Source organism: Accipiter gentilis, chromosome 20 (assembly GCF_929443795.1).
Source record: "Accipiter gentilis chromosome 20, bAccGen1.1, whole genome shotgun sequence".
In the NCBI taxonomy this organism is placed as follows: domain Eukaryota; kingdom Metazoa; phylum Chordata; class Aves; order Accipitriformes; family Accipitridae; genus Astur; species Astur gentilis.
Window position 1 is genome coordinate 19,003,359 of NC_064899.1, and position 24,948 is coordinate 19,028,306.

The 24,948-nt window shown below is 39.6% G+C and overlaps 1 protein-coding gene across 3 annotated transcripts in view; it reads left to right on the top strand.

Moving 5' to 3' along the window:
* NUP153 (nucleoporin 153) overlaps positions 1-24,948 on the top strand; it is a 46,417-nt gene that overhangs the window by 374 nt on the left and 21,095 nt on the right. For all 3 annotated transcript variants that reach the window (XM_049823998.1, XM_049823999.1, XM_049824000.1), the window contains exons 2-8: positions 15,467-15,680; positions 17,884-18,132; positions 19,400-19,539; positions 19,622-19,750; positions 21,557-21,673; positions 21,796-21,840; positions 21,937-21,990. In XM_049823998.1, coding sequence (XP_049679955.1) covers positions 15,467-15,680; positions 17,884-18,132; positions 19,400-19,539; positions 19,622-19,750; positions 21,557-21,673; positions 21,796-21,840; positions 21,937-21,990 — 948 coding nt within the window. The remainder of the gene's footprint in view (positions 1-15,466; positions 15,681-17,883; positions 18,133-19,399; positions 19,540-19,621; positions 19,751-21,556; positions 21,674-21,795; positions 21,841-21,936; positions 21,991-24,948) is intronic.

Genomic DNA, 24,948 nt, shown 5'->3' on the forward strand with positions numbered 1-24,948 from the left:
TTCCCGCCGGGGCCGCGGGGATTCTGGGATTTCCGGGCGCTCGGTCCGCTCCGCCGGCAGCCCCGGCCCGCGGGGGGATCCTCGGCTCCTTTTTGTCTCCCGCCTGGCCGGGGGAGATGCCCCGCGCTCGGCAGGGAGCAAAGGCGGGAGAAGGAGAAGGAGGCGGCGGCGGCTGGGCAGGGGTAGGTGTTCTTTCCCCCGCCGTGCCCCTGGCGGCCCCGAGGTTCCCCCTTCCGCGGGGTGGTCGTTTATGTCTCCGGGCTGTCCGATGCCTTAAAGACCCTGGGGTGAACACCAGGAGGAATAACTGTGCTTGCTGTCTGCCTGCACCCGTCTCAGAAGGAGCCCCCCCGCCCCCCCCCCGATCCCCGCGGTCAATTTGATGCTGGGTTAGCAAGTGTAGTTACTCTTCAGATTTAAGTGCATCGCTTCCAATCCTTGCTTTTCTTGACAAGTTTCAAATCGCAAATGAGCTTGCGAGGGTGCTGTGTCGTTAGGCATCTCCGTTTGGGTTTTTTTGTAGGATGCTGCGTGCAGAACCCTCAGGTCTGCATCTAGTAGTTTCTTCAGTCTCTTGCCTGCGCCTAAATGTGCTGATGCAGTGCAAGTGAAATGTAATTCATAAGGCATTTGTTCTCCTTTGTGTTGCAGGACAGAGTAGATGGATAACAAATGTAAATTGCGACACAAAAATCCCATGCCATTTAGAGTGGCTGGAGGGGGGGAGAAGCAGAGATCCTTCCCAATTGCTGTTTGCCAAGAAATTTCAAGATGCCCAGAGACAGAGCTCTGGAAATGCTTTCCACGTGTATTTATGAACCTGAAGTTGACTGTTCAGCCAAAACCTTTACGTTATTAAATGGATAACATAAACTAAGGGATTGAATATTATATGCAAAATTGAGGGACTGTTATGTGCGAGTCGTTGCTCCATTAGTTTTTATTATTTGGGAAGTACTATACTTGGGCTTTTATATCAGTAGCGTTGTCCTTGTAAAGCTACTAGCATGGTTGCGCTTCATACAAAGGATCACTGCGCTTAGAGAGCAAACGTTGAAAGCTCTTATGTGAATGATAGAGTAATGTTGAAATTGCCATTTCTTGCCTGTCTTGATGCTATGTAGATAACTGATAAACCTTACACATTAAAATAATTAGCGTAGATGTTTTTCTGACTCTTCTATTGTCTGTTATCTCTGTGCCTTTTCCAGTAGGTATATTTAAACAATGTGCCAAAGCAAACACGTGCTTGAGAGTATCTGTGGGATTCTGCCCAGAGAATGGATGTTGCAAATCGAATACATAGATCAAATTAACAGTAATATGTTGGGGACAGAATTGTAACAGTTAAATAAATAGGCAAACTGATGGATGTCAGACATGTGCCTTTGTTATAATGGATAGCTTTTTAACCCTATGCAGCTCACTAACTTGCTTTATGTAAAAAAGATGAGCTCTGGGTAGATAGCTAACTTAAATCTGAATTAACTGACAAGTGTTCCTATTTTCAGTATAATGCCCACTCTGCAGAAGTGTTTTGTGGTTTAGTGTTAATTGTGTCTCAGTAATGAGTATGGGAAGACATGAAAGTGCTCAATGCAATCTTGACATGAGGTTATACCTCTGATTCTGATCCCCCTCTCCACTAACTATTAGCAATAAGTAGGTTCATAGAAATACTTTAACAGAACTGTTCTAGGTGCTTGTGGTCAAAACTGCAGTCCTGAAAATCCTGTCTCTTATCATCAAGCGCCGAAGGTGCCTAAGCAGTGTACACAGTATAGCTAATAGCTTTAAAGTTCCTGGGATATCTGATTTTTTTTTTCCCCCACTTGTATGAGAGATGATTAGTGTGATGTCTGGCTCATGATTGTCTGCTTTCTGGATGTTGTTATTTTGCCATAGTCTTCTGTGGAGTTCAGTCAGGTGAGAATTCTCCAATCACGCCCAACATGTGCTGCAGAGTCAGTCTTCTATAAAGTACAGCGGCAGCTTTAGGACACAGTTGGAAGAGGAGGTGCTGGTGCTGGTATTGCTGCTTTTCAACGACTATTAGCTAAAGCATTTGTTCAGAATGTGGTAGACCCTGCTTCAGATTGCTTTTTTGTCTGGAGGGTTCAACCTACATCTTCCACTTTCTGGGTGAATATCCTAGTTGCCAAGCTGTGTGTTGTCTTCAGTTCTGGCTGAAGCTGTGTTACTATCCAGAAAAAGAATGCATGATTCACTAAGCCAGAAAGAAGATGTTGCCCTCCCAAGACTGGAGACACGCAGGCTCTGATCCTTGATTTCAGAAGTTATTTGTTTTATGTTAGATGTTCCTTGGAGCAAGCATGCAAAGCCTATTATTTTCTGCCCTTTTCTCCGCAAGAGCCTGATCATTAGACTTCAGAGCCATGCTTCATTATGTTTGTGTGTGTGTTTTTTTTAAATCAAGAGCCTGTTTTAAACCAGCCTCAAATAGGAGAGGTGAACAGACGCTTCCTGGAAGAGAAGACTCTGACTTGCAGCTTGTGTTTTCTCCTGGAAGATAGGAGATACAAGTACAGATTGCTCCATTAGTGAAGGAACTAAACTGTGGTATTTTGCAGCTGTACTATTAAACCAACAAACAAAAAGCAGCAGCACTGCTAAGTAAAGATTGTATAGACTCACCCACTGTGAAGGTTTGTAGGGTGGGAATCACATCTTAGAAAGGAAAGAACCTTTCTGTGTCTCTGTGTTGGGCGTTCGGGGAGTAGAATTGAGGAGTCCCTCCCCGCTGACTGTGCTTTCCTATTGGCTAAATGTTGACAGCTCCGTGCTGAATGTGTTGAGTTTAGATTACACTGTGCTTAGCATGCTACCTGTTTACTCAGCCATCTCGTTCTGAAATATCTAGCCTCCTTCTGTACCATGTAAGGAGCTTAGGCATTTGGGTTAAAAGTAAGGCTTTTTTGAGAGCTAAGCACGTGCAAGCAAGGGAGCTGTTATGTCCAACATCTGCCTTTCATCTTCCGGATGTGGCCCCAGTGCTTCTAAATGCTGGTTTGTCCGAGTCATTTAAGTAGACTGATGACTGGAATTACTAGTGTGGACATGTTAATGGGATGAGTGTTTACACTGTTGACTCATTAAATAGCTTCTAGTATAGTATCTGTATGTTCCTATTGTTAATTTTATGTTTAGTTTTGTGCTTTTGTGTGTGTTGTTTTAGTCTGGAATAGTGCCATTCTCATCCAGGTAACATACAGATTTCAAAGATTCGAAATGTGACTTACAGGAGAAGAGATTAAAATAACTTTTTTGGTTATTTTTTATTTTATAATTAACAATTCAAGTGAAAGTGTCAGAGAACTTTGACTCTCCTGGACTTTTAAACTCATACAAACAGATTTAAGCATGAGAAAAAAAATTTATCTGAAAAGTCTTTATAACCTTCCCATAAACCTGTATGTTTATGTTAAGCCTCAACTTAGAGCTGTTTGATACTAGAGATAACATTTGTAAATTGAAACTTCTGCTGGGGAGTGATACGTTTTTGTTTTATCTTACATGTGTACATGCCAGTGCATATTTATAATGTAGATGTGCTACACTGATATACAAGAAAACAGTCCAAATATGTTTTCCTTGCTGAAACCAGCATAAGTTTCTGCATGTTTGTAGCTCGTCTTGTGCTGATGTAGTTAGGGTATTACCTGACAGAGGGGACCAGAAGGCCACTGAAAGGCACATTTGCCAGTCCTGGTCATGAAAGCCCCTCTGGATTGATGAGTTTCACAAAGTCACTTGGGACATCCTGTAAGATTCTTCACAGACAGAATAGCAACAGTAGCAGGAACTTAAACTATATATGCAGCAATGCCTAAATCGTTACGTTATCACCTGCTGCTGTCTTGAAGGTAGGCCAATTGTAAACTATTGTTTGATGTGTGCACAGGATTTTCTTGGTGGGCAGTGACTGCAGGCAGTGGGCAGAAGGAATCTTATAAACCACCAGGTTTATTTTGGGAGGAAAATTTGAAACTGTCATGCTAAAGAGTTCCTAGAGTATCATATTGAGTAATGTAAACTGGGTAATGTTTCATAAACCTGAAGCAGGAAGATTTTAATTAAAAAAAATCTTTTTTAACAATGTCTGTGGGGACCTACACAAGTATAATTGTATTGGTTTAACTCCTATCAATAGGATTGCACCCTGAAGCATGTTTAGGTGGTTGTATTTGTATGCATCTCTCTGCTTGTTTTGGTTTTGTAGTAGGCTAGCACATTGAGCTAAAATGAATAGATTTGAAAAAATGTTTAATGTGTATTTAAAGATCTGTTTTAAAAGAATGGGCTAGTAGTTAGCTATCTATCAGAGGTTTTGTTTCTGTCCCAGCAATAGCAAATTGTATTAGCAAAACAGATGTTTAAATGTGGTACTTGGCTTTCTACTGCTACTGTAAACAAAAATGTATCCTAGTTGGGAAGAACTTTTTAAACTGACATAATTGACAGTTTTCTCTCATTTAGGCTGACAGTACTGTCACTGGTACAACAAATTGTAGATGATGATTGCTATAGCATTTTATTAATATTTTGGGTTTTATCTTTCAAAGTGTTGTCATGACAGCCTTGGAGAAAAACAGTATTAGTGAGTGGTATCTTAGGAGAAGAAAAAAGCAGATGAAATAATTGACTGTGTTAGCTGGGACACTGCAAATTGCCTTTGGTTGCTGGCAGCACATCACTTCCTCAGAGTTATTTATTCCTCCAGTCAGTAATTAGAACCGGTTCTTGCTCCCCTGCTGTGGAGGAACTGAGCTGCTGATGATTCTAAGGACTGTGAAAGCACAGAGTTCAAAATCTCTTTTGTGTGCCTAAAAAAGTTTGAGCAGAGCTATTTCAGGTTGGTGCACGTGTGGGCTACCATAGCGTCATGTAACAGATTAATAACACAGTGAGATGACTGGCTCAGGGGACATGGGGTGAGCAGTGGATGTTGTTTACCTGAACTTTAGCAAAGCCCTCAGCATGGTCTCCCATGTTATCCCTGTAGTCCAGTTGGTGAAATACGGACTTGTCAGGTGGACTGTAAAGTAGATGGAAAATTAGCGGGACCATTGGCCTCAAAGGGTTGTGATCAGCAGTACAAAGTTCCAGTGGCAGCCGATAGCTAATAGAGTCTCTCAGGGGTTGATACTGGGGCTGATACTGTTCTACACCTTTATTAACAACCTGGGGTAAAGCAATGCTATGCATCCTCAACAGGTTCCCGGATGATATCAAACCTGGGGAAACATCAACCCTATCGTATGATAAAGGATAGGGCTGCCATTGAGGCATCTCGGCAGAAATGGGCTGCCAGGAACCTTATGAGGTTTGATAAAGGCAAATGCTAAGTCCTTCATTGGGGACAAAACAACCCCACCTACCTGCTGCACAGCAAGTTGAACCTGAGTCAGCAGCATGCCCTTGAGGTGAAGAAGGCCAACTGCATACTGGGCAGTATTAGTAAGAATGTGGGAAGGATGTTGAGGGCGGTGGGTTTTCCTCTCTATTCAGCACTTCTAGGACCGCATCTGGAGTGTTGTGTCCAATTTTGGCCTCTCCAGTACAAAAAAAAAGATGTTGACATACTGGAGTGAGCCTAGTTGAGGGCCACCAAAATGATTAGGGGGCTGAGGCACATGGCTGAGATGGGTGTGTTCAGCTTAAGAAGAGCAAATACCTAACGAGAGTATATGGAAGGCATAGCAAGCCTCTTCTAGGAGGTTCATAGCAATAAGAAAAGAGACAATGGACTCAAGCTGCAAAAAATGGAAATTCTGATTTTGTATTAGGAAAAATCTTTTAATTGTGAGGATAGTCAACAAGTTGGAAGAACTGCAGTGAGAGCTCTCCATCCCTGGAGGTGCTCAAAACCCAGGTGGGCCCAGCTGTGGGTGACCTGCTGTTCTTGGCCCTTCTCTGAGCAGGAGATTGGAGTAGGTGACCTCTGGGGTGCCATACAGCTTCTCTGTGTGTGTGGTTCTGTCAGTGCTGCTGTTGGACCACAGAGTATGCACAGATGTGGTTTCAGCATAAATGTCAATGTTACTCTAGGTTGGTAATTCTTCTGTTGGTCCATCCTCTCATTCTGTCTTTGGGGCTGTGCTGTTTTTGAGGGAAGAAATAAAGCCTCCATCTCACTGTTGCATTTTATCTAGAGTAAATTGCAAGGTTGACCTCAAGAAGAGAATAGCTAAGAGGCTTTTCTCTAGGACTGCTGTTTTCCAGACCTTTTTTTTTAAAAAAATGTCTTCTGTTTTTTAGTGGTAGGTCATGTGATATGCTTATCCATTTTTCTGCTGTTAAATTGCAAAAACTCTGGGTTTTTTTTTTGCTTTTTAATGTTCTGTGTAATCAATCCAGTATTAATTGTGTAGCTATTGTATACCTATAATATGTTGAATAGTGATATTTATACAGCCATGAAAGAAGGGGAGGAGATGTTCCTTGGTATATGTTTGTTGGTATGTACTACTAAGACAATATAATGAAAATGCTTCTCTGTGCTTTTTGTAATGTATGGTATAAATCCTCAATGTTGCAGAATTATTAAGTGCCCACAATATTTTTCGAATGAAGAATTCTAGCCATTAGGCACAATTTTGTATTACTTGTTTGGTATTAAATTACTTATTTATGCAGTTTCATGAAAAACTGCCCTAAATTTGGGCATATTTCTTGTTTTCCCTTGTACTGATCTCTTGTGCCGCTGCATTCTGTATTTTTTTTTTTTAATATTCTCTTCTTGCCACTGCATTATTTTATTTTATTTTGTTTTATTTTATTTCTTGGAAGTCTTGACTTGCTTTGTCCTTAAGCCTTAAGCTATGGGGGTTTTTCTGCCTGTTACAGCTGTCTAACTGGAGGTACAATTTAAATGCAGCTTTTAAGCCAAAGAGATGTTAATTTTGCTAACAGTTGAGCCACTTGAAGGTAGTGTTATTAGCAGCTATTTGTCACCACCTCTGGTGGGAGACTTATACACAAAACTTGATGGAAGGGACAGGTTAAGTACTCTCTAAACCCCTTCAAGCCAAGTCAGTTGGACCATCTTAAAATTGAGCGAAGGCAAGTATGAACTAGCTTGTTTGACTTTGCCTGAAGCATAAGTAGTTTTGCAACTTGCTGATACAGTACTTGTCATTGTGGTAGCCCAGATTACTGTACAAAAATACTTACTAATTAAAAGATCCTCTCATAACTATGAGATTTGCTTTTCTTTGTTTTTTGTTGGAGGGTTTACAAATATGTTCCTCTTCTTTTGACAAGAAAATACTTTAAATGTTGTTTCTCTCCTTTGTCTAGGAAATGCAACAGCACTAAAGCTGGGGCAGCAGTACTAGTATTTCTGAGCGGGGAGTTTCCTTTGAGTTTCTATAACTCACCTCGTAATTGCATGTTGCATTTAATTACAGTGACTTTGTGTGTATTTGTCTTGGCTGTGACCACTGTGGTTTTTAAAGTAAGCATAAGTTCATCTTTACCATTCACTTTTGCTGGGAAAAAATGCGTATGCCAACACATGGACATCAACATGCGCTGAAGTCCTACAGCTACAGTTTTAGCACACACACTAGCTTTGTGAATGCCTGTGCCAGTAGAAAATTTTCTTTCTCCTTGCCGAGGTTGTTTATTATTGTCTGTATAGCTCTGCTTTTGGAAGGAGTTGTGTGAGAGTGTCCTGGAGAGCTGGCTGACTTTGCTTTTAGTTATGATTATATTTTGAATCAAACTCTTTTTTGAAGCAGGTGAGTCTCGTGACTCCTTCCCCTATTAGAGCTCAAGGTCTGGTCACCTCCAAGAATAAAGTAAACCAAGCAAGGAGTTAAACTGTTCAACTGGCATTTTATTTGAGACTGGATTACAGGTCTATTGAGGCACTGAAATATTTACAATAACAAAATATTAAATTGGTGACGAAAAACTATACCAGTATGCGCAAGCCTGTATTATAGGTGCGTTTGTAGTTTAAGTCATCCTGAGCTAAGCAGATGTAAACAAGGTTTAAACTGGTTTAAATGTAGCTGTATTAGGGAATTACTGTGGTGCAACTAGATACATGTTAAATTTAGCTGTAACAGTGCACCTGTTTTAATGTCAGCCCTTAGTATTTGTTATTAAAATTACTTTACAGAGTTGTGGAATATATACAGATTTGTAGATGCCATTACCTTCAATCACTAAAAAAATAGTCTCTATGTGCAGTGGCAATTTTTGTGTTACTGATAAGAGAACAGTGTTTGGAGATACTGGTGAGATGCTCTTGGTTCTGTCAGTTGAGCTGTGATGAAAAAATATGGTGAGAAAGACACTGCTGCCCCTTATGACTAAAGATTACTGCCCTGCAGCAGAGGTGAGCCTACCTTGGCTTTACAGTTTCAGAATATTACCTTAAAATGTCAAAGAATATAACAATAGCCGCTGCAGTAAAGCAGCTGTGCCCAAGGGTCGGTGTTTTAGTTTCTCCTAGACACCAATTATTACATTTCTAAATCTAATCAGGAAGTGCATGCAGCAGGGTCAAATGTGTCCTATTTAAAGTAATTGCAGGTCCTGGTTTAAATGAATTGTGAGGTTTAACTTTTATACACTAGACAATGTCTATATATGATGCTTAAAAAGTAGGAAGGCTTTGAATTTGGCTAAAATATCATATGGCCACGGAATAATTAAAGATGATTCTTTGGTTACTTAATTTTAACTTATATGTTCAAGTTTGTGAATAAGATAGCATTGAATGTGCAACAGGACTGACGTATTACATTTTGCGAAACAAGTAGGAGTTCATATTGTCAGCTCAGTTTGTAGGTCAGCATGGATAGAAAAGGTATTTTTAGAGGTAGCGTGAGAGTACTTTGCTATCTTTTGCTAACACCACATTGAATTTAAACATTTAATTCCAGTCTTTTTGTTTGAAGATTGTGATTTTACTCCAAAGTGGCATGAGTGAAATTTTGTAGCAGTAAGTACTTAATTTTGTGATATATGCTTCAAGTTGTCTATAAAGCCTTGTCTGCACTAGAAAGCATTGGACGTGGAGGGGGACATCAGCAAGCTGTGAGTTGCCCTTGAATGGGGTTTAACCATTGTTTCAGGAGTTGCAGAATTTGGCCAGCCCTTGCTTGTGTTTTACATATGTAACTTGTCCTCAGTACTATGTGTCATAGATTAGCCTGTGATTCCATGTTTGTTTGTGAGTGCTTTTAGGCAAAGTGGCATGGAAAATGTTTAATTCTTTGCTGGGAGTCTAGTGTCAAATCTGTAGTATGGGGTATGATACACTGAAAGACTTTGTATGCATAAATTTACTTGCCATAAATGCAGGAAAGAGGAAGTTTGCCATTTCTATTATCAGTTATGTTTGGTGATGTTGAAATACTGTAATGAATTGGATCTTATTATATAGAGAATACCTATAAATAAGAAAATTTTATGCCTAAACTGTGCATTTAAATCCTAAATATAAAATATATGTTATCATACTTAGCTAAATCTGATAACTTGTACTAATGGCTGTGTAAGGACCACTTGATGCTTTGGGAAATGTATTTCTTGATCATTCTAGTTTTGAAAACTTTAAACTTCTTGTCTGTGTGGTTATGGCATAGTTTGTTATCCTGATGCAATGTTTTTTTTTAGCTATTGTTGTACTTGGTAAGTAAAAATAATTGGTTTAGACTACAGGGTTCCCTTACAGGAAAAGAAAAATAGTCTGAGCAGCATTTCAATTAATGAAATTCTATACGCTGTCTATGAAACTTAGCTGCAGGCACATTGCTTAAGTGTGGCAGTCTTTCAATAAAAAAACATTGTGTACTTAGAGTCCCTCTTAGATTAAGAAAGAACTCCTTTAAAACTGCTTGTAAAGTTGTAAGTGAAAGTAGTCTCCTTAATATTACTTTTTTTTGATTTTGATGCTGATAGATTTCTGTCTCAAAGTGTAACACAGAAGGTATGCTCAGTAATTTACAGTGTCCATCACTGATCACTGAGGATTAACTAGAGCCTAATGTAGCACTTCCTACAAGGAAGGAAGAGGGTGCCTTGTACTTCATGCTCTCTTTTGTAATGTTGTCACTCTCTCAGCTGAAAGTGTGGACAAAACTTGAAATAAACCTGTTAAGCATCACAAAGATATAACCTAGTGGGGTGGACATTTATCTATCTGGAGCATACACTGGCATTTTGCACTTGGATGGAAGTGGTAATGATGGGTAAAGATGTGCAAGCAGTGCCAAAATGTAAAACAGCACCTGAATTTCCCTGGGATGTTTATTCTAAAGCTAACTAGACTAAGGAAGATAAGGCTCACTTCAAGCAATAAGAAATACACTGGCATCTGGTATCATAATCCCTTCTTCATAATTTTTAGAAATAAATCTGAACTAGTCCACTTGCCTTAAATAAAATTGTTGTTTTTCAAATGTTACATAATTAATGGAATTCCTGTAACATATTGTTCATATTAAGTCATAAGTTTTATTGTGTTTTTTCTAAATATCAAACTCTGCTGTCCTACATCCAAACTGAAACCACTCCCTAAATAGCAAAAGCAGGGTTAGTCTAAGCCAGTCTAAGTTTGCTGCAAGAGATCATGTCATGTTTCCGTTTCTATTCCTGCTTTTGTATCGGCACCCATGTGGCCACATGATAAGCTGGACCAGTGACCTCATGCCCCTAAGGGGTAGTCTTCACCATCACAGTCTGTAGACAAATTTTTGGCTGGATCTATTTGATAGAGCCCTGATACAGTTTGTCACTTGGCTGTGTATATGTGCTCGTGGCAGCACAAGGGAAGGGTGAGTTGAAGAGGAGAAGGGGACAATTTCTTTAATGGCAGTATGGGCACAGGATCGCTAAAAGAAGGGAGAAGTTTGTTTCTTCTTCCTCTTGACCTGGCTGCCTGATCTTGCTCGCTCTCTCTTGGGCCAGTTCTGGTGCACTGAGCCAGTTGAACTCATTAGACCAGCAGAGAAACATGTACTTTTTGCCAGATTAATGAATTCAGCTAGTATGAAGAGTAGCCTGCTATGCGCCAGAGCTGGCATGAGGTAATAGTGGGGGATGGAGGAAGCATGAAAATTCCTTTTTGATGGTTGGAAGTGGTTAGATTATCTGCTTAGTGAACTTCACCGTTAGGTACAGGTTTTCTTTTTGAGGACTTACTGATTCATATGTTTTAATAACTTGAACTTTGAAATGGGAAGCAAAGAAATCTCAGAGAGGCCTGGAGGTAGAAACTTGATGCTTTTTAGAAGTGTGCATACAGTGGAATGGAAATTAGCTCTTTTATCTGGTTGTGTATTTTGCATCTCTGACAAATTTGTGTTAGCATATTACCTTTATATAACTTATATATCCTTTTTTTAGTATGACCTGTGTTGTATAGTGGGATTTACTTAAGCCTCTCAGATTGAAATCAACTCAATTACAAAAATAGATGTTTTCCAGTAATGCATCATTGCTGAGTACTCCTGCCAGCACTTTTCCCCCACTATGCTATGTGAAAGACCCTTATGAGCTGGGAAAACTGTCCTATTCCATAAATATATTTGGCAAAGCAATAGCCTGCCTTTAAGTTTAGAAGTCAAACTGTGACCATAACCTATTGATTTTTCTTTCTTTATATAAATCCTTTGAGGAAATGGTATTTTAAAGTAGTAAATTACGACTCCTGATTGTTTACTGGTTAGTATTTCTACCTACATATCTTTTGCTTAGAGTTGCATCTCAAGGCAATATGCCTTGAGTAACTGTAGTTACTGTTGCTGTGGTGTTTATCTACATAGATATATCAAATGGAGCTGTAGACAATTAGGATGATGTACAGAATTTGAAAACTGTTGTAAATATCTATTCCTGAGCTATTGGATCTTTTCAGTGGATTTTGTTTGGGTTTTTTTCTGCTTTCCTGCTGATATTTTAGGATGAGACTAGAGTATGAGTGCATTTAAGATGAGCAGACAACTGTTGGTACTGACAACAGCTCTCAAACTGCTGAAATCAGTCAGTTAAGGACTAAAACACATTCACTCACTAAAACGCTGCTACTCGCAGTCAGGATTGCCCCATGGCATCTTCTGCCCTTTCATGATATTAAGCTTGGTGCCTCTGTGACCTGTAGACATGAGGAGTTATGAGCATTAAAGCTGCGTGCCAGTGCTGCTTCCTCTGCTCCCAGCCTGGGGTTGGGAACTAGAAGAGGTTTTGTGCAGTAGCGTGTTTGGTGTAGCTGTAGTGAATGAAGGTGTTCAGGAAGGGACGGGTACGTAATTGTGGCATGAGGAGATTGTGATCTGAGCAGTCCATTCAGATTTTGCTGGAGGAATAAGCCTGTTAGAGTTGTCTTGTGCCGTGTCTTTTGTATTTCACCTCTGAAGATCTGTTTTCATCAATGAGATGTGCGGTATCCTTGTCAGCCTTCTAGAAGGATTAATGATGCCTGTGTGGGGAGATGGTAGTGCCAGGGAGCCTGGGATGGACAAAGTACAGAGCTGGTGGCACACGAGCACAAGAGAGTGCTCTGGTGCTGACAGGGTAGGCTTCTGTTGCATGTGCAGGGAGAGGGAAGGGACGTTCAAACACATGTGCTGAAGCTGAAGAGTAAGAAAACTAAAAATTAGGGTAAGATTAAAATGCCAGCTTTAAAGAGAGTGTAAGGCATGATACTTTGCTGAAATGTCCTGGCAAGAACACGAAGTGTGCATGTTAAAAAGTGTAGCTCGTCAGTGGTACCTCAACTGCCTGACTTGGACAGGAATCCAACTGTGGTGCTTTATTGATCAGCTTTCAGCTGTGATGGGTAGGTAGGAGATGCCATAAGGAAATTTTCATTTTCTAAAGTGGTTGTTGTTTTTTTGGTGGTGTGGGGTTTTTTTTTGTTTGGTTGGGGTTTTTTTTGGTGTGTGTATGTGAATGGGCATACCTGGGATATGTGGCTTACTTTTAGGGGGGAGGAGGGGTTTTTTAGCAAGATCTGTATTTGATGATGGTTCATTCGTAATGCCTTCATAGCTCTTTCACAGTGCCTTTAAACAATATTTTCATTTTGCAGACAGAAAATAGAGGTGTGTTTCTGTGTATTTGCTTTTCCTTGCTTTGTCACTAAGCCAGCAGTATTCTGGAGCATAAAACTATGCTTCTTGTCTTCCACTGTGCCTAAGCCAGATGGAGCAGGTTATTAGTGCTTGCCACAGTATGGCTGCACTGAGCGAGTTCCAGTTTCTGGATTGGTTTGGGAAGTTACCCTATGTTACTCAGTCTTAAAGTGCTGATGATGTGGAGAACGCTAGCAAGGCTGCCATATGCAACAGAGTCAAACCAGTCTGGTTTGAGATATGGATGGTAAAATGTCATCTTGGTTTATTATTAGCTAGATTCTCCAGTTACTCATTTGGATTACTAATGATTGGGTGTTTACTCTTCTGGATGTCTATGACTTCTTCCATCTTGAGTCTTAGGTAGCTTTCAGTCCTGGAAGGATTTCTTCAGCAAGAGAATCATGTAGGCCTATTTTTATGGCCAATAATATCTATTCTCTGATGGAGAAACACTAGCAATACTGAGTGCAGTAGTGCTTAGCTTTTTGGAAAGAGCATTGCCTTGGATGCCGCTAGTGTCCTGACCATTTGCTCATCTGGGCAAATTTTAACTCCTGTGAGTTCCTGATAGACTTTTATTCTTAGCAGCAAAATATTTGCCCTAAAAGGGGGGGTCAGCGTGTCACAGGGAAAGGTGGACATGAGGGGCTAGGGATAGAGTAGGGACTGCCTCTTTGCTGGTACCGTGCACCGAACTGTTTGTGAACTCCGGTATTACATGCAGTTAGTAGTTTTTGTTGGAAAGCTGAGGCTTAGTATTTATGTAGAATAGCAGCAACATCCTGAGCATGGCATACTTGTGTGCATCTTAGTGTGGTAATTGTGATGGATGTGTTTATTACACTGTATTCTGTCTGGTTTAAACTGTCCCTGGATATTTATTCTGTCTTTGTGCACATACAAGATTAAATTCCAGATCAGTATGAAAAATGCCAAATTGTAAATGAAGATAACTTTCTTTCTGTGAAAAGCCTTTTTGTTTTCTACCTTCCCTTCCTCCTCTTTCCCTGCCCCCCCTCTTGAGTCCAGATTTGAGGGTGTCTAATTTGTTTATAACTCCTGTAAGTTGGTGTTTGCATTATTGTGTATGAAAGACTTGAATAAGTGATATGGGCTTCTTTTTTCATTTGTGTGCTAAATTTTTTAACAAAGTTGAATACAGCAGAGCTCTTGTTTCTGAATTGTTTACTAGACTGTAATGATTACATGTGCAAAGAATATTCTCAATATTCTACACCTGAATAATAATTTTGACTAGAAAATTTTGTTGCCTAAACCTGGAAAAATATCAAAGTACCTTGCCAGAGCCTTTGGTACATGTGTTAGCAACTGACAATGGAGTTCAACAGACATCTGTTTAACTCTTGTTACTTTACATTTTCCAAAGCGTTGAAATTGCTGGGTTAGCTTTCACGTTTGCTTGCAGCTTGCAGAGTTTAGCAGCTGGTTCTGTGGCTGCAGTCAGTGTAAGAGGGAAGGAGCTCCATGTTGCAAGTGATCTGCTGCGCGGGGTTGAGATCTGACAGGAAGGTGCGTTGAAATTTTGAGGGCATAATGGGGAACAAGTGACTGCCTGAAAAAAATGGTAAATAGATATTTATTAAACGTGGAATGTAAGCATTGCAAATAATTGGTAAATGTAAAAATGGAAATGGCTTTTATGTATTCAGTAATTGCAGAAGAGTAAGGTTTGGAGACCTAAAACTTTAACATACCATGAAATGAAATTTGATCAAAATGAATCTATTTAACAGTCCTGTAGTGAGGCATCTGCTACTCAACTATAGCTGTTTCTTCCAGGATTTCTTTCAGGATACCCTGTTCAGAGCATAACAGTGGTTTTTTTGATACACGTTGTTACTACAGTTCAGCATTAGAAATATTTGAGTTCACTGATTTTAGCAGCTGTTATAGTCATCACTATCACTGTAGATAATTGCTGAGCTTCTGTTTTTGATGTTTTTTCAAGTAAAGGTGTTTAAGAGGAGTCATCCTCCAAAAAAGTATGTACATCAGGTGTTAGTTAGAAATAGAATTTCCTGATGACCTTGTGACTTGACAAGCCTCTGCTGAACTTTGGCTGAAATTTGAATTTTGAACATTGCCAAGGTCACTGGGAAGTGCAGAAACTGATAGGTTAGCGGTAAATCAATGTTAGGTGAATTTTTGTTATGCGTGTCCCAGAAGTATAGAGATCCTATGTCAAGGATCAACCCCCTCTATCTTATTCTTGACCTGGATATTTGCTATCTAATGTCATGTCTTCAAGGTCTGTGCAAGGTTGCATCCCAGTGTGTGCTGTTGACTGTGTTTCTGTAATTAACAAGTGGTGGTTTTGTTTTTTCAAACAGGGAATCATTAGCAGAGTGACAGAATCGGTGAAAAACATTGTACCAGGATGGTTACAGAAGTATTTCAATAAAAGTGAAGATGAATGTGTAGATACAAATGAATCTACAAACCAGGAAGAGAGTCCAGTAAACTATCACCATGATTATGCAAATGAAGATACCATAGTGATTGATGGGAGAGTCACGCCTGAATCGGCAAGAATTAATTTAGAAGGTATGTGAAAAATCATTTAGTATTCTGGCCATCTGTATTTATCCACAGATTTGTAGTTTTGAATCTAAATTTCTAAGGGAAGCTGGAAGGAGCATTTTGACAGAATTAAAAAAAAAAACCAAAAAAAACCAAACCCACAAAACAAAACCAAAATGCCCCCTCCCCCAAACTAACAAAAAACCCCCAACAACTGTTTGTGAAACTGTCTTAGCTTTAAACTGTAAATGTAATTGTGAAACATACTGGAGGTTGTCTTACAGCTCTTGGAAGTCATCAGTTAACTTCAGGTAGTCAATTAGCCAGGTGCAAACTATTGATACTATTCATTTGCAAGAGTGCTGTGTTACATTTTCTTTTTAAAAGGTCTGGAATGCAAGTCTTATCTAATTGCCTAAGGTAATAAAAACATTAATTTGTTTTGCTGTCCTCAAAACAAAAGACCAGATGCTAGAATGCCAGAGGAAAATTCCTTCTCATGTCCTGATTTTTTTTTTCTCCTTTGGGCTTCTTCAATCCATTTAGTAATGTTCCTTGTTAGTTTAATGGAGAGCTGGAGAACTTGGTTTATGACATTATTCTTTTTAAAATATTTGGTAACATTAAGGTATGTGCATGGCTAGTGTGGGGTCTTTGAAAACCTATTTGAACCCTTGGCAAAGAACTTTGCAACCCCTTACTTTACTGTATAAAAGATTAATCTGTATTTTATATCTATGCCTCTCACTGTTTCTGTAGTTCTCCTCTGTAAGTTTGCATATACTCTCATTTGAGTTTCTCTTAAATTAGCAGGTTCGTGGTACTTAATTTTTAATAAGGAGAGAAATTTAGTCTGAGCACATGTACATAACCATCTGTGTGGAAAGTCAGTTGCTTCTGTTGGCAAAATGAAAAATAATGAGGAAATACCTTTGTCACCAATGTCATGTAATTGTAAATAAGGAGCTTTATTGCTTTCTGTGTAGCTGTAGCTTGAGAATAAGTTTGGATAAAGGAATAGAGAAGGTCTTCATGAATGAAGAACATGTGTTGGCTTTCCTGAAGAACTGTGTGAAAAAGGACCTTTCAATAAGAACAGCTGCATGGCAAACTTTCTAGCTCCAAGAAATCAGGAGCAGATGGACACCCGGAACCTTTAGTAGCTTGTGTTGCAGTCTGTGGATGTTGCTATAGTTGATAAGATTTTTTTCATTGTTATTACTATTATAATTTTAGAAAAACTGTTTCTTCAGCTCTGAGGTACCAATGTGCTAGAGCCTGTATTTCTTTGCTTGGCCAGCCTTCAGCTTTCTTTATCTCAAACAAGACAGTCCTAAAAATCTACCAGTGCTTTGGAGAACTAATTAGTAGTACTGTGGTGGTTACGAAGATTGAACTAGCTAGTTTAAGCTTCAGTGCAAATATCAAGAGGATGATGACTCAAAATCATGTTCATACCCAGAATTCCTGGGAGAGACTGTGGACTTAGCCAGATATCAGGCAAGATGCCCATTAATAGCTGTTCCATTTGTGTGGCAAGTTGGAGCTGTAAGAGCACCTCTTGCAGGACACTGGCAGTGTTTACAAACCCTTTGGTTCATGAAGAAAAAATGCCCATTGTGCAACTGAAGCCACAACGCTTGCTTGTCCTTTGTGCCAAAACCTCAAAAGTTAATGGGTAGGAGATAATGTTTTGCCTGTAGTATGACCTGATACGGTAGAATTTAGGAGGGAGGATGACGATGACAACACCAAAACAAACAAACCCACCCAAAATCTCTGCAAATACACATTTTCATGTTACGTATTCAGATTAACATAATCTTTTTTACAAGATTATATAAACTGCAGAGTTGTCTGTAACTTGCCATGTAATCTCAAAGTTTGGAAAGCTTATTGCAAGCTTTATCTGCAGAAGAAGGAATTTATACATGTTTGATTTAGTCAAAGACCCAGTGTTAAAACACTTGAGCATGGGGTCAGAATTTGGTGTTGTAAAACCTCATAATTAACTACTTCTTAATGTGACATTAATACTTAGCAAGCAGTGTTGCTGTTGTAATCAGACAGTTAGATGAAACCCTATCTGGGTGAGGAAGAAGTTAAATTCGGCTTCTCTATTTTTGTGCTTAGAACTTGGCAGTAGCATGACTGTTGATAGAAAACAGGTTTTGGCTTCTGTGAGCTTGCCTATAGGAAAGCTAATTGTCTCCCTGTTCTTGTTTAGAACCATCCACAAGTAGATCTGCATTGAACTTCTCAGATGTGTTAACAAGGCCCTCTCTTCATCGGAGCCATTTGAACTGTACCATGTTGGATTCCCCAGTACCACATTGTCAGCCCTCTACATCTTCTTCACTTGGCATTGGCAGTCCTGGACTGTCTCTTGTAAAAGAAATAAAAGATTCTACCTCTCAGCATGATGATGATAACATCTCAACAACTAGTGGCTTCTCCTCTAGAGCATCTGATAAAGGTAGCTTTCATGTTCTCTTAATTGATTTTTTCGGTAACATGAAGTACTTTGCATTCTTTAATATTTCACATCATCTTAGTAAATAAAATAGGTGAATGTCACCTTTGGATGTTAGAACTAAATTTAATTTTTCGTATTTTAGAAATATATAATCCTGTCACCTTTTTGATATAACCATGCTTTGGAATACATTTATGAGACCCTGACGTTACAAAGAATCGGTGCTGATAAACACACTTTTAGCCAGGTTATCTCTAAATCTTGAACTGGGATAATAGGAACTGAAGATGACTGTTGCTGTAGCTTGACAGCTAGGTTGATTGCCTAGAAGGAAGACTGACTCAGAGTATCTAACGGACAGCTGGTTAAATGTGAATAAATACAGGTGACAAATAGAAACACAAGATGTTTTCCTGTGTTCTCACCAGGAGTCAATAAAGGAACTGTTCTGACTGAGTAAGTTTTGGGCTGCTCTTTTGGCCTTTCTTGGTAGAAGGCATCAGTTGTCAATACTGCCATGTCTTTTGCTGGATTCAGTAAGGAATGTACACCATTTTAAAGTAAAAAAAAATAAACATGGTATTGATGTAGGTGGGGACCTAGGTGATCTCACTGAGAAAGGGCAAACAGAAGGTTTGCAGCTTTTTCTAGTCCCCCATATAAACAGGGATTGAGGCATGCTCAGCAAGTTCTCTGGAGAACATATTTTTACAATTCGGAGTAGTTGTTGCCAGGGTTTAGCAATATAACCTGAGTTCACTATAGCTTTCTGGTGTGTCTCTATAAAACATGCATGGAAAATAGGTTGTTAACTCTGCTAGTTCAGCCTTTTGGGGATTTTTCAGGTTTAAAACCTGTGGAGTTCTGACCTATGCTGGCCTCTGACTCTTGTGTTTTACCAACATAAGAAAAACTTTTATAATTTTAGATGCACCAGTGTTTATGCAGTTCCCTTTTATTTTACCATGAGAGAAACAAAAATAAAATTGTGCTGCATTAGAATCATGCTATTAACTTGTTGTGCATGCTTTTGAAAGATTACTGAAAGGTAATGTATTTGCAGTTCGGTGAACAGATTTCAAGTTCAGAGTTTATACTTGGTTTTCATACCATATGTGAAATTGATCTGTTTGAAGAACTCTGAAGATTAAAATTGTTGGAGAAATGAGTGTTAGGAGACTTTTTCATTCTGTAAGACTTAATTTTTCTGTATTAAAGTTCTCTATGTACACAAGGCATTTACCTATAGCATGTGTCATTTTGGCAGATATCACAGTTTCAAAAAATACTTCAGCACCACTGCTCTGGTCCACAGAGGCTGAAAGATCTCATTCCCTCTCACAGCATCCTGCAGCTAGCTCTAAAAAACCTGCATTCAATTTATCTGCTTTTGGATCTCCCTCTCCTGTAAGTACTGCACAGTATTAATTTTAATCAATTTGAACGTGTAGCCATTTTACTAACCACTTATTGTAATACCTTTCTGTAGTCACTGGGAAACACTTCTGTCTTTAAGACAAGCCAGCTTGGGGATTCTCCATTTTACCCTGGAAAGACCACTTACGGTGGTGCAGCTGCAGCAGCAAGGGAGACAAAAGCGCGACTTGCTCCTTATCAGGTATGAGAATAGTAGTGTGGTACAGGAGAATATGTAATTGAAATACAGAAGGGGTAGTGTTGCCAGAAGAGCTGTGAGCAAAGAGCTGAAAATGTGGCAACAGTTCCTATCTTGCCCCCTCAGCCTACAAGAGTAGAAAAGAACAATTTCTGTGTAAGTTGTTTCTTAACAGTTTACGTAGAAATGCTTGTCATAATGCACAAGAATGACAGTAGCATCTTAGATTCTACCTAATTGTTTGTAGTTGGGATTTCTTCTGTTGTTAAGGCTTTCAAAAAATTCCATATTCTGCCATTGTCTGCCTCTGTATTATGTTAAAATAACATGTAAATAAAAACAATGATGGCATAACTTTGAAAACTTGTGTTAGCAGTAGCAAAAGCTACCTGCCTGATACTTGTCTGTAGATCTTTCACAAGCGTCCCTACACTCATGCTATCAATATATTGTATAGAACTGTGCACTCTTTACTATAGTAGTGTCTAAAAGGCAACTTTGCTGATCCTTTGCTCCTCTGTTATCTACAGGGAGGCATACAGTCCTAAATGCAATCTCAGGATAAACAATAAAATGCTTTCTATTTTGGTATCATTCGGATAGCTCTTGAAAAGCGTTACTTATCCCTAAGAGTTCTTTGTGTTCTAAAATGAACCAGCAAATTAAAAATGCTGACAACTCTCAGTAGCTGGAGTTGAATCTAAAAGGATGTCAATAAAATCTGCTTCGGTTGGAATGTGTTTAAATAAAAATGACCTTTATTTAAAAAAAAATAAAAGATAAAAGTCAAAAGCAACTTTATTTAAGGAACTAGAAATAAGAGTTTGTTGGACCTATTGTAGCAGTCCATTTCTACCATGAAACAAGGGGACCTACAAGTTCCTGACTTACGGGAAACCTTGAAAACTTGTGGTTTGTTCTGACTTGGTGTTAAATCAAACTTCAGAATGCTCAAAACTTCCTGTAAGCTAGGAGCCCTCTTTGGTCAGCTATTTTTATTTTTTACAAAATAAATGTGGATTATGCTGAAAAGAGGAACCAAAATACTAGGCTTTTAAAGGAGAGACTAGCTTGCTTGTTGCTGCATGGCGTGGATTACAGTGAGTCTTGCTTGTGTTTTTCACATGCTGTATGGTCTGCTTCCTGTCTTCACATAGCAGCGTGGTAAGCATGATGTGGTTACATGAGGGGTTTAACATAATATAAAAAACAAAAAGTCACACTGAAAGAAGTTTTTTTTTTAAAATTACATTCAAAGTCATGTGGTGCAAATAAAACAGTTTACTTTTTCAGTGTAATATGTTTAGAGCTGTTACAGTTCAAATCAGATCTTTCTGCAGTCAACTGTAATCTTGGGGGAAGGGAGGAAACGAGAGAAGTAAAACTAGAAATTCCTAGATGATTGTACACATTGGGTTTAAGATGGTACACTTACACCATCATGAAACTCTGAGATCTGTTTTGTTACTGAAAGTACTTTCTGCAGCACAAGCCTTTGCTGAAGTTCTGTATTCCTGATTACTGCTTCAGAGACCTGACAGGCCTAACATCTTACCTTTTATGACCTTTTACATTTAAGTATTTCTTTTGTTGCTTCATCTTGTATGTAAGATGTGTGGGGCCCCACTTAAACTTATATAAAGTCAGTAGAGTATATTTTCTTCTTCATGACTTGAATGCCCAGTGAGTGCATTTTTCTCTGTCATCATGACAGTATTGGTTATATCATCAGTGTAGCCATAGAGCATAAAATACACACATGTTTAATTCAAAATCAAGCATCAGAACATTTCAATGCTAATTTTTCAGCCACCAGTAAGAAGACAAATGAAAGCTAAACAAGCAAATGTGCAATCCTATGGTGTGACAAGCTCCACAGCGCGGCGCATCTTGCAGTCATTGGAGAAGATGTCAAGTCCTTTGGCGGTAAATGGCACTCCTTTTGTTTTATTTCATGTGTTTGAAAAACATAGTAAATGTGCCAGTATAGGATGAAGATATTCCTTATGTAGTGTCCAGTTTAATTTATTGCACTGTTTTTTCAACAGGATGCTAAAAGAATTCCGTCTTCTGTTTCTAGTCCACTGTCTTCTGTAAGTTGATCACAAAACCCCCATGTTTTTGTTGGCTGGAACCCTCTCTTAGGAAAAAAATCATCCTCTAATATTTAGGCTTTTTTTCCCCCTTAGCCTGTGGACAGGAGTGTGCTGAATATTACTAGCTTCCAATCCAAACGAAAACAGGTAAGAACCAGTAACATCTTAAGCTGAGATAGATAACTTTCTATGCTTTATAGCTATTAGAAGAAAAGTCACAAACCTCAATGACAGCATACACATGATTTCAAATTAATATTAGCACTGTGTGAATTATAGCTGTCTTGGCTGTGTGGAAATTGCTAAAAATATCTTTTCTACCCACATTAGATGAATTAGAAGATTATTCAGGTTAAGAATGATGTTATCCTTATGTGGTAGTGTCTTGATATGTCAATCAAGAACACCACCTGTAGAATACAAAATAGTTTTATCTTGTCCTGCAACTTGGGGCTAAGTTGCATGTTAATCTTTTTGTTTAGGAAAGCTTTGTCTTGCAGAAACGATCAGAAATAGGGAAATATTGATTGAATGATTATACAGACCTTGTACAGATTTCCATGTTCATTTCGAGCAGAAAAATAATACTTATGTTTTTTCTTACTGCTCAAGGTAAGGAGAAGGAAAATTGTTAAATGTTGTCACTTCTGTAACCTCATGTTCCTAAATTCCTATTTGGAGGTAGCACTGAATTGGTGATAATGTTGTGGTAAATCATTATTTCCTTCATTTTTGTAAAAAAAAATAATTAAAACTAGTGATGTTTTTTAATCACTTTAATTTGGTGTATCATTGAGCTTATTAAATTAAAGCCCACAAAAGGCCACTTTAAGATCAGGCAACCAAAGGAACAAAAGTGTGTTTTTTCCTCCATGCAAACTTCATCTGCTGTTTTAATGAGAAAATAGACAGAATGTCTCAAGAAGTTTCTATGCTAATCCCTTGATTAGAAGTACAATTAATTTTACAGTCACTTCAGAGTTTACAAACATCTTGGATTTTCTGTACCATCTTACGCCATAGGCTAAATTACATGCTCTACTTTTCAACATTCTTGTAATTTCTTTACCATAAATATTATCCAAATAATTGAAAAGAAAGCTGTTATGGATTCTTAGTTAAATTGTGGAACTACACCTGTGATGAGGCATTAAGAAAGATCTACCAGATTTCCAGCATAAAGCCTGACGTCAGTCAGAAAGTGAATGTTGCACACAGCTGTCACTGGGTAAAAGTAGAGAAATTGTCTGTTCATAATACTAGAATTCATAAAGTTTGGCAGGGGAAGGGTAGCCCTTGATGAGAAGGGGAGGAGAGGGTTGTGTGCGCCAAAGAGATGGTTGTATGTTTTCCTGCTAAAGCAAACGTATGGTTGACAGAATGCTTGAGCCCTCAGGCAAACCTTTTGCGGGTATTTTTTGTAGTATTTTTCTTGTTTCAAGGATCTGCAGCAGACAGAATAGCTCTTAGTGTATTAAACATCTGACTGGGTGACTTATTTTTTTCATTGTACATTCCTAACTAATTTGATACCCTTCTACAATAAGGTCACCTACCTAGTGGGTGAAGGGAAGGCAGTGGATGTAGTTCTCTGGAATTTAGTAAGGCTTTTGATACTGTCCGTCTCCCCATCCTTCTGGACAACTGCGGGATGAGTGGGTACATAGCGTGCTGGGTGAAGAACTGGCTGAATGGCAGAGTGCAAGGGGTTGTAGTGAATGGGGCTACACCTGGCTGGTGACTGGTCACCAGCGGTGTTCTTCAGTGTTCAATTCTAGGGCCAGTCTGTTCAATATTGTTATCAATGATCTGGAGGCAGGAGTTGAATGCACCATTAGCAGGTTTGTTGATAATAGGAAACTGGGAGGTGCTGTTGACTCTCTTGAGGGACAGGAGGCCTTGCAGAGGGATCTAGATAGATTGGAGTGTTGGGCAGTCATCAATGGCATGAAATTGAACAAGAGCAAATGCTGGGTCTTCGTCAGTGGGATTGAGTGCACCCTCAGCAAGTCTGCAGAAGACACCAAGCTGAGTGGTGCAGTTGACATGCCTGAGGGATGGTATGCCATCCAGAGGGACCTGGACAAGCTTGAGAAGTGGGCCCATGTGAACCTCCTGAGGTTCAACAAGGCCAAGTGCAAGGTCCTGCAACTGGGTCAGGGCAACCCCCAGTATCAATACAGCCTGGGGGATGAAGGGATTGAGAGCAGCCCTGCGGAGGAGGACCTGGGGGTACTGGTGGATGAGAAGCTGGACATGAGCTGGCAATGTGCACTCACAGCCCAGAAAGCCAACCGTATCCTGGGCTGCCATAACAACAAACATGACCAGCAGGTCGAGGGAGGTGATTCTGCCTATCTACTCTGCTCTGGTGAGACCCCACCTGCAGTACTGTGTCCAGCTCTGGAGTCCTCAGCACAGGAAAGACACGGACCTGTTGGAGCGGGTCCAGAGGTGGGCCACAAAAATGGTCAGAGGGATGGAACACCTCTCCTCTGAGGAAAGGCTGAGAGAGTTGGGGTTGTTCAGCCTGGAGAAGAGAAGGCTCCAGGGAGACCTTAATTGCAGCCCTTTCAGTACTTCGCTGGGGCTTATAAGAAAGATGGGGACAAACTTTTAGCAGGGTCTGTAGCGATAGGACAAGGGGTAATAGTTCTAAACTAAAAGAGGGTAGATTCAGACTAGATATAAGGAAGAAATTTTTTACAATGAGGGTGGTGAAACACTGGAACAGGTTGGTTGCCCAGAGAGGTAGTAGATGCCCCTTCCCTGGTTCAAGGTCAGGTTGGAGAGAGTTCTGGGCAACCTCATCTAGTTGAAGATGCCCCTGCTCATTGCAGGGGGATTGGACTAGATGACTGTTAAAGGTTCCTTCCAACCCAAACTATTCTACAATTCTGCACCTGGGACGGAGTAACACTGGGCATGAGTATAAATTGGGAGAGGAGTGGCTGGAGAGCAGCCCTGCAGAAAGGGATCTGGGGGTGCTGGTTTGACAACAGGCTCAATAGGAGCCAGCAGCATGCCCTGGGAGCCAAGAGGGCAAACCCCGTCCTGGGGTGCATCAAACACAGCATGACCAGCCGGTCAAAAGAGGGGATTATC